Below are 9,788 nucleotides of genomic sequence, written 5' to 3'. Positions count from 1 at the left end.
CCCTTCCCCTCCCCCCAGACGGGCAGCTACTTACAGAGCTTCAGGGCCGGGCCTCACACCTGAGCCGGACCACAGAGGGGCTGCACCTGGCCTTATGGGTAGGTTCCTGGACGGAGCCCTGGGGAGGCTGGGGGCGGGGAGGCGGCAGTGCCGGTGGGAGGATCTCTGGGCCGCTGCAGCCCTCTGGGTTTGAGAAGAGTCAAGTAAGCCTCCCTGGCCCGCACGAGCTGGCTCCCCTGCCTGGCTTGAGTTCTGGAGATGCTGAGTTACTGCTGTCCCACCCACTCCCTCCTCAGGAGCCCCAAGCCCCACTCCTCCCTGCGCTCAGGTGGGACCTGGTTGTTCAGGGACCAGGAAGAGCAGCCTTGCTGTGAGCCCTTGGCAGTGGTCAATGGGCTGGGGAACAGGCCCCAGCCACAGGGTGCTGGGAGCCCAGGAGTTGGGCCGAAAGCAGCTTTTTTGCTGAGCTGGCTGGCAGTTGGGTGGTTGGCATTCCCTTCTGACCTGTGTTCCTTCCTGGTGGACCACGCTGTCCTCAGGCTGTGCCAACCTTTCGGCCTCTTCGTGTGCCATGGGGCAGGCGGCCAGGAAGAAGTGGTGCTGGGGATGGAGGGAGCAGTGCGACTGACAGGGGGCTGTGGCACATCCGTGGGTGCCGTGGGAGGCAGCCTGACACTGCGCTGTGGCCTGCGACAGGAGAGGTGCCTGCGACAGCCCTGGATCACTGCACCAGCGGGGAGTCAGCATGGGTTCCCAGACCTCTGACCTTTGGAACAGGAAGCAGCCTGAGTGCAGAGGGGAGTGGAGGTGGGACAGCTGCCCGAGGAGATGGGACTGGACGGGGAGGCTTTGCCTCCACTAGAGTGGAGTTGCCAGTGGCTTTCCAGGCTGGACAAACTCCAGGCAAAGTGGCTTCACTGAGGCGCAGTGGTTGGAGGGTAATATAGGGTCTTCCTGATCCTGCCCAATCTCTCTGGCCACCCTGGGATGGGGTCTTCTGAATTAGGGGTAGGAGCCTTTAGCCCCAAAGCCAAAGCCCTTCTTTCTCCTATTGTTTGCTTAGGGAGATGGGTTGGAGTGAAGGTGGGAAAAAAAACGCATTCCCGCACTGCCCTGGGCAGACTCCTCTAATGTGGCCCCTCCCCCACCCAACCACCGTCTCTGCCCCTTCTTCCCCTTTTCACTTGCCTCCTGCTGCTAACCCACCCCCTCTTCCTTCCCCCATCCCTGCTGGCCTTGTCACGAAGGAGGCCCTCTTCCTCCTCCGTCTGCCAGAAATTGTGCTGGGTGCATGTTCTCCTGCACCTAGTGGGTTGGGGGCGCTTAACAGCCATCAGCAGCAGCATCTGACAAGCTGGGGGAAGTTGTGGGGGAAGAATAATGTTCAGGAACTGGCTGTGGAGGGGTGGAGAAGAGAGACAAAGGGGCTGTGGGGGAGTGTGGAGGGTGGTGTCAGGCACGACTCACTCCTAGACCTGGGGAGCCCGGCGCCCACCCGCTGCTGCTTGCTGTGGAAGTGACTTCTGGCTCCTTTCATCAGAAGGCCCCTCTCCTGCCCTCTGTACAACTTGTTCTGGCTGAGGGGCCTTGTCCTGGAAGCAGGGTCATTGGGTCATCCAGAGCAGCACCCTGGTCTAGATCAGTCATGTTTGGACTTCGAGGAGGCAGGGTGAAGGGAAGGGAGCAGAGACAGCTAGGCATGGTGCTTATGTGAGTGGAGCTGGTAGGGTTAGGGCTGCAGCAGCTGATGATTCTAGAAGAGAATCCCCTCCCCCTCTGGTTGAGTGCATACCTAGGCCCACCTTCTTGTGGGGGAGGAGGCGGTAGATAATTGATAGGAGGAAGGGGAGGACAAAGTTCCACCAGGTGAGGGGCTAGGGAGGGATGAGCAATTGCTCTGTATCCTGCCACCTCATTCCCTCAGCTGTTTGTGGGTGGGGGGCAAAGGATGCATCATCCCATTTTAGAATTTGTTGAGTCAGAGAAAGAACAAGATTTGGACTTCCATCCTCAGTGTTTTATTAGGAATCGCCACCAGAAGCCAATTGGCTGGGAGCAAAGACTTGAAAATCGAATGAAATGAAATGAATCTCTAAGACAGTAGGCCATTGAGCTTAAAAACCAAAATTCTTAACCTAGAACCCTGGGATGGGGGGCAGGGGCATGAGCCATTTGACAGGCTTTGGAGAGTCTTGGACTACTCGATACCACTCAGAAAAGGTTAAGAGAAATCTGTTCAAATGCCTTCGTAGATTGGAACAACTAGGGGAGAGAAGGGTCCGTTCCCAAGTCAGCTGTTAATGAGTTGCAAGGCTAAGATAGGGATGTAGATGCTCGACTTCCAACTTAGGACTCATACTCCAGGTTGCTTTCTGATGTCTTTTCTCATCTTGATGGGTTTACATTAACAGCTGCAACCTCTCAGGGAAATCTTCGTGTTGAAAGATACATCGAAGATGGGATTTTGTCTCTCTGCATGAGCTGTGGTGGACGGGCTGGAGAGCCTTGAAGTGTCAGGGCCACGTGTTCTAGATTCAGTAGCCCAGAACCTGGGGCAGGATGAGGTTTGAACAGCCCTCAGCCCTCGGAACTGAGGGAATCGAGGGTTTCATGGCCCTTTGCAGGGAAATGGGAAGCCCGGAATAGTTTGGGAGAAGAAATGCGCCTGCGGGGCAGAGCCTGAAAGATGAAGTTCGAGACGGTGAAAGGGCGGAGGCTGTCCAGAGAGGACGCCTGGCCTGTAGTGTGTGCTCGGTGAATAATTGTCGAAAGAATAAATGTGTTTATGTGTGGACCTGAAAGCTGCACATAGAAGGAAAGGGTGAATCTGGGAAGAGGACGTGCATTGGATGTGATCGTGAGAACTCCAGCATGGCATGTGAGCGGGCAAGCTCTTCCGGGGCTTTCTGTGGTGTTTGAGCAGATGGGGAAGGAGACGTGCTCTTTAAACATAGTGATTTCATCATTAGTAGACATCACGACAAAACTAGAATTGTGGTCTGGACGCCACATGGTTGCCCAGGAAAATTGTGGAGGAAAGGCCAAGAGGATAGGTTCTTGATTGGGAAATACATCAGGAGAGGATGGAGCCAAAGTCTGTGCTTAGGCAAAGGTGCACAATTCCTATCTGAACAGAATTAACTTTTTCAAGTCAGAGGATGGCCAACTAATAACAGTGACAAATCGGGAAAGATTCGACCTGGGAGGAAGCTTTCCTAAGAGGCAGGAGAGAAGGCTGGAATTGAGCCCAGTGATTGGAATTTACCTCTCAACTTCAAATCTTTCTGTTTTCGGTGGCAGGCCAGTTGAGTTGATGAGGGAAGAATCTCTCCAACCCTTTACTTCCCATCACTGTCTCCAGACCACGGAGATTGAGAGGAGTGCCCTAAGTATATCAGGTGGCCTTGCTAATACCTGGAAAGGTCAAGGTAACTCCTGTTTCTTATTTCCCCAGGCTGAGAAGAAAGCTAAGGTGATTGCAGTAATGAATGCTGTGGAAGAAAACCAGGGGTCTGGCGAGTCTCAGAAAGTGGAGGAGGCCAGCCCTCCTGCAGTGCAGCAGCCCACCGACCCTGCATCCCCCACTGTGGCCACCACTCCTGAGCCCGTGGGGGCCGATGCTGGGGACAAGAACGCCACCAAAGCAGCCGATGACGAACCGGAGTACGAGGTGAGCGGCTTGCTTCTTCATCTGCCTCGTCCAGCTCTGTCCTGGGTCCTTCCACTGCCAGCTCCTCCCGTCCTGCTCTCCTCTCTCCATCTGGTCCCAGGCCTCTTCGTCTCCCCAGTTTTGGTTCATTCAGATGGAGCTCCCTCCTGGCTGTCCTGACTCTCAGATGCCCAGGGTTGGGTTGCCGTGGGGGGGTGTCAGGGTGGCAGGGCCTCGTGACCACTGTGTAATGACTTCTGCTCCTTGGGGCTCCAGGACGGCCGGGGCTTTGGCATTGGGGAGCTGGTGTGGGGGAAACTGCGGGGCTTCTCCTGGTGGCCAGGCCGCATTGTGTCTTGGTGGATGACCGGCCGGAGTCGAGCAGCTGAAGGCACCCGCTGGGTCATGTGGTTCGGAGACGGCAAGTTCTCAGTGGTGAGTTGTGGGGTTCGGCGGTGGCCTTGGGGAGGAAGGAGTATTAGTCTCAGGGCCTTTGGTTTTGGCTGGGGGCACGGCATGGAACTGGGGTGATAGAAGTGGGCTCTGCTTTCTCTCACTCTGTGTGAATGGATGAAGCCTGCGAGATAATTAGGTTGCTCTGGTGGCTCAGTGAGCTAGGATACTTGCCAAGGGTTTGCCTTTCAGGAACCTTTTCCCCAGAATTCCCTGCCTGCTTGCATTCAGGTCCTTTGCATCATGTAATCGTACATGTATCCGGTCCTCTCAAGGGCAGAGGCCAAGTCTTTCTTGCCAGTTGCCAGGCACGTGGTGGGTGCTTGATGAGTGTGGAAGAAGGAAAAACAAGGGTGGTGGTTGTCCCTCCAGGTGTGTGTTGAGAAGCTGATGCCGCTGAGCTCCTTTTGCAGTGCTTTCCACCAGGCCACCTACAATAAGCAGCCCATGTACCGCAAAGCCATCTACGAAGTCCTGCAGGTGAGCGCCCTCAGAGAGATTCAGAGAGGGAGCTTAAACAGCAGGGACTGCAAGTTGATCTAGAAGCTGGAGCACGGAGGTTAGGCCCGGGCAGAGGGGCTGCCTGCCAGGCCCTGTAGAGACTCCTTTTGTGTCCACCTCACTCACCCCTTTTCTGCACTCTCTCTCCCCAGACATTCCCCTATAGTTCTCTCCTCCCCTGCACCTTTTCCTACCTTCAGTACTCACATCTGTCCTCCAGCCCGTCCTGATGCCCTCCCCCACTCATGTTGCCCGGCAGGTGGCCAGCAGCCGAGCGGGGAAGCTGTTCCCAGCGTGCCATGACAGCGACGAGAGCGACACTGCCAAGGCCGTGGAGGTGCAGAACAAACAGATGATCGAGTGGGCCCTCGGGGGCTTCCAGCCCTCTGGCCCCAAGGGCCTGGAGCCACCAGAAGGTAAATGCAGGGGCCCAGCCCAGCCTTCTGGGACCCCTGCCAGCAAGAGGGGCGAAAGTCATGCTTAGGGGGAGCCCCCAAGGCCTCCGTTGAGGGGCCTGGTGGGAATGGCCACAGTCTCCCTCTCCGGGGGTCTGGGTAGGGGCAGTACTGCTCTGGAGCTTAGAATAACCTGCACCCCATCGTAGGTAGAATGGAGGAAGGGAGGGACCTGGGATTCCTTGTCAGCTGGTAACCTAGATCTTACCACCTCCTTTCCCCGCCCAGAGGAGAAGAATCCCTACAAAGAAGTTTACACAGACATGTGGGTTGAACCTGAGGCAGCTGCCTATGCACCCCCTCCACCAGCCAAAAAGCCCCGAAAGAGCACAACTGAGAAGCCCAAGGTCAAGGAGATTATTGATGAACGCACGAGAGGTAGTTGGCCTGGCTCTGGAGAGTGGCATGGCGAAGCCAGCGTTCAGAGGAGCAGGTGAGGCCCTCGCGGCCACCTCTGATGCTTGGCTTCCCTCCCCTCCACAGAGCGGCTGGTGTACGAGGTGCGGCAGAAGTGCCGGAACATCGAGGGTGAGTCACGGTGGGTCGGCTGGACAGTCCCTGAGAAGTCAATAGTCTTGGCCCCGGGACGGGCAGGCAGGCTGGCTCCTAGCGGGGTGCCTGGTGCTTGGGTACTTAGAAAGGTTTGGGTGACGTGGGACATCAGTACTCGGTAGCAGGGTCTGTCCTGCATGTTCCCACCACCTCCAAGCCTGCTTCATGCATACATCTGCCTTCCCAGCACCGTAATCTTACTGTCCTATCAGTGGTATGGGCTGGCTGTTAGGGGTTAGGAGCCCTCAGTGGGGTCAGAGAGGGTGGCCTCTCTTGGATTTGATTGAACTTGCCTGAATATGACCTTTTGACCTCTGCTTCTCCTCACCCTCTCTCATCCAGTGGTCATTAGCAACCCATGTGTATCTCCCTTGGCTTAGTGGTAGTGTGCCTAGCTTGGGGCCCTTGGCCTAGGAAGGATGGAGACAGGGGCTCAGGACTTACGGATTGTCCAAGGGCTATTTCCAGAGTAACGGGGGGCAGGACCCTGTTCTCATCATCAGATTCCTGTCCCTGTATGATGCCGCTCCTGGCTGGTGGCATTGCTGCTCTGAGAGATGAGAGGCCTTCTGAGATTGTCCCGTGGGGCGCCTCCCAGAATCCTTTCTGCCTTCCTTTCTGGCTGCTGCTCCAGCACGCCCCTGTTTTGTAGCTTCTCTGGAGTGGCTTTGGCTGGTGGTGGTGGTGGGGGGGGCGGTTTGCAGCCATGCTCACTCCACTTTCTCTGCTTTCCAGACATTTGCATCTCTTGTGGGAGCCTCAATGTCACCCTGGAACACCCTCTCTTCGTTGGAGGAATGTGCCAAAACTGCAAGGTGGGGGCACACCCAGCAGAGACGTGATAGAGGGCGCCCCTGGGCCCCTGGTTGAGCGCATCTCCTCACCTTCGGCCTCGTTGCGGGCGGGTTGGGGGCAGCTGGGAGGTTGGCTCCAAGGTTTGCCCTGGAAGCAGAGTCCTGATAAAACAGACCCCTGGGAGACCCCTGGGCTTCAAGCATTTGACGTGCCCTTATTTTTCCTCCTTTGAAAGGTTCTTTTTCCCTCTAAAGTCCATGCTAGTCCTGGATGTGGGCTCACAACGTCCATCACCAGTGCGAAGTCGGGGGAGGACAGGCTGACTGCTGGGGGGGTGGTTTCTGTGACCTCCGGACTCGGGAGGAAAACCCAGAGCCACAGCAAGGGACAAAGGGTGCAGCTACCTCCCTGGCCTTCTCTCAGGCCTCCTCAGTTCTGTCCACTGCCGTGGTAGAGAGACCTACTGGTGGCATTGATGTCCCCTTTCCTGGTCTGTGGTTTGGGCCAAGCCCGGCTGGATGGGTGGCAGGGTCACGTCTCTAGGGCTGAGCTGGGGTTCCAAAGTGAGAGCCCAGAGGCTGGGTTCAAAGTCTGCATTCACTCTGGCTGTCCGGGGTCCTATCGGTGGTCTGACCCTCCACCCTGCTTTCTAGAACTGCTTCCTGGAGTGTGCTTACCAGTACGATGACGACGGCTATCAGTCCTACTGCACCATCTGCTGTGGGGGCCGCGAGGTGCTCATGTGCGGGAACAACAACTGCTGCAGGTGAGAGTCCCCCCAGCCCGTAGCATCCCTCAGGTGAGAGTCCCCCCAGCCCGTAGCATCCCTCAGGTGAGCGTCCCCCCAGCCCATAGCATCCCTCAGGTGAGCGTCCCCGCAGCCCGTAGCATCCCTCAGGTGAGCGTCCCCCCAGCCCGTAGCATCGCTCAGGTGAGAGTCCCCCCAGCCCGTAGCATCCCGCAGGTGAGAGTCCCCCCAGCCCGTAGCATCCCGCAGGTGAGAGTCCCCCCAGCCCGTAGCATCCCGCAGGTGAGAGTCCCCCCAGCCCGTAGCATCCCGCAGGTGAGAGTCCCCCCAGCCCGTAGCAGCGCTCAGGTGAGAGTCCCCCCAGCCCGTAGCATCCCTGCCTCCTTGGCCCATACTGGGGCTTTAGCTTCCTGCCCAGCCCTGCCCAGCCAGGCTCTATCCAGGACTGGCCAGGAGCTGAGTCCCTCTGTTGCACTGGGCTTCCTTCCAGGTGCTTTTGCGTGGAGTGTGTAGATCTCTTGGTGGGGCCAGGGGCTGCCCAGGCAGCCATTAAGGAAGACCCCTGGAACTGCTACATGTGTGGGCACAAGGGCACCTATGGGCTGCTGCGGCGGCGGGACGACTGGCCCTCTCGGCTCCAGATGTTCTTCGCCAATAACCACGACCAGGAATTTGTGAGTGCTGGGCCTGGGGCGTGCTCCTGAGCTCTTTTCCACCCTTACCTGCCAGAGGGCAGATTGGGCTGAATTGAGAGTGCCTCGCTTGGTCCTGGGGCCTTGTGATGAGCGGAGGTGCCTGAGCCACGTGCCAGCTGTGCAGGTTTAGAAAGTTTAAAGTGCTTACAGTTGGCTGGGAGGGCGCCCTGCATGCAAAGCTGTAGGACACGCCTCGGCACTCACCTGGCCTGTTGTGTTCACTGCCTAGGACCCTCCAAAGGTTTACCCGCCTGTCCCAGCTGAGAAGAGGAAGCCCATCCGGGTGCTGTCTCTATTTGATGGGATTGCTACAGGTGAGCGTGGCATAGGTCCCGAGAGGTGCTGGCATCTTCGTCCTGGGACTTGGAGCTCTGCTTGTGGCTGTGTGTGTTTCTGGCGAAACAAAACATTTACTAGTGAACATTATAACTGTTAAAAAAAACATTACCCTGAAGTGGAAACTTTGTGTTCAATGAAAAGTTAAAAAAAAAAAAAAAAAGGTAAACCAGCATGTCTGGTGGATACTTTCCTTAATGGGGGAGGCTCCCCAGCAGAGGGCAGAGCAGTCATTAGAGATCATTGACAGTTTTCACAAAGTCTCTCTAAGGACAGATTTGGCAACCGAAACAAATTCATAGGCAATTCTGCTTTGCTTTGATTGTAAGTTGCCAACAAACTATAAATAAGAGAGTAAAGAACATTTAAATTGCCCACAATCCTATAATTAGTGTTTTGGTGTATGTCATTTTAGATTTTTTTGTGTGTGCATATATATGAGTGTTTATATAATTATACATAGATAGATGAAACAAAAGGATAGTAAAATGCATAGTGTTGTAACTTGCCTTTTCATTTGTGACATTATGACTACTTTTTTATGTCGACCAGTATAGAATTCCGTTCTTTATTTGTGAATGCTTCATAGGAATCCATTGAATCAGGTGCCATAATCTATTTAACACTCTATTGGGTTGTTTACTATTTTGTTGTGAGCAGTGCTGTGACAAGCATCTTTATGCATACATCTTTATATACTTAAACCATTATCTCTTAGGAAATAAATACTGGGTCACCCGCATAGGGGTTTTTTTTTTTTTTTAATATGGTTTTCCTTGACCTTGCCAGAAAGCCCTCATGGAAGGTGGTATTGACAGCATCCACTCCCACCCTGCCCTCAGGTGAAGGATTGTTAGTTCTTAAGAAAGGAGTAATTTTCCTAGAACTTGAACTTGCTTTCCTGTGGATGGGTAGTCTGAGCCCAGAGGGCTAGGGTGGGGGTGGCATCCTCGGCCAGGTGTTTTGTCTGTCTTTTGTTCACAATTTAGTGCTGATATTCTGTGAACCCAGAAAGGTTAACTTACGGCTTTGGTTTCCCAGGTGGAAATCTCCAGGCCTTAAAAACCATGTCACACCCCAGAGAGGCTGTAAAAGCTTCTTGCTGGAGAGTTCTGATGGGATCATTGGAAATGGTGCCATGATGGCCTGTTTTTCTGGAAGCTTTCAGGGTCTGTGCTAATTGTTTCTTTGCCTTTATTCAGCAAGTGTTTGTGTGGGAATCATGGTAAGGAAGTGGATGCAGTTAGCTCAGGAAGAAACACGTGAATGAGACCTACTCAGTCTTGAAGACCCTTTGCAGCTCAGGAGAAAGGCAGGAGAAAGGCTGAATAGGAATACACACTGGCTGCTCTGATGACGTAGAGAGACACTCTGGGGGCTTACAGAAGAGGGGACGTGCTTCCAGGGGGCTGTGGCGTTGGAGCAGGACATCGATGAAACACTTTTGGATTCATTTATGTCGAGTCTTGAAGAATGAGTAGAATTGCAGCAGGAGGTGATGTTTTGGGGGGCGGGGTGGTAAGGAAGGACCAGTGTGTGCAAGATGGAGAAACAGCAAAGAAAAGGCCACCCAAAAGTCAGCTGCTATCCTCCCTGGATTCTGA

General features: G+C 54.8%; 1 protein-coding gene across 3 annotated transcripts in view; it reads left to right on the top strand.

The window, feature by feature from the left end:
- The window catches only part of DNMT3A (DNA methyltransferase 3 alpha), a 112,728-nt gene that overhangs the window by 91,350 nt on the left and 11,590 nt on the right, over positions 1–9,788 (top strand). For all 3 annotated transcript variants that reach the window (XM_015588190.2, XM_015588189.2, XM_015588191.2), the window contains exons 7-16: positions 3,455–3,670; positions 3,926–4,084; positions 4,475–4,582; positions 4,863–5,019; positions 5,287–5,436; positions 5,542–5,586; positions 6,346–6,425; positions 7,059–7,171; positions 7,644–7,827; positions 8,078–8,162. In XM_015588190.2, the coding sequence (XP_015443676.1) occupies positions 3,455–3,670; positions 3,926–4,084; positions 4,475–4,582; positions 4,863–5,019; positions 5,287–5,436; positions 5,542–5,586; positions 6,346–6,425; positions 7,059–7,171; positions 7,644–7,827; positions 8,078–8,162 (1,297 nt within the window). The remainder of the gene's footprint in view (positions 1–3,454; positions 3,671–3,925; positions 4,085–4,474; positions 4,583–4,862; positions 5,020–5,286; positions 5,437–5,541; positions 5,587–6,345; positions 6,426–7,058; positions 7,172–7,643; positions 7,828–8,077; positions 8,163–9,788) is intronic.

The sequence above is a fragment of the Pteropus alecto genome, unplaced genomic scaffold (assembly GCF_000325575.1).
Source record: "Pteropus alecto unplaced genomic scaffold, ASM32557v1 scaffold61, whole genome shotgun sequence".
In the NCBI taxonomy this organism is placed as follows: Eukaryota; Metazoa; Chordata; class Mammalia; order Chiroptera; family Pteropodidae; genus Pteropus; species Pteropus alecto.
Note: the sequence above shows the minus strand (reverse complement) of the source record. Positions and strands in the feature narration are given on the sequence as shown.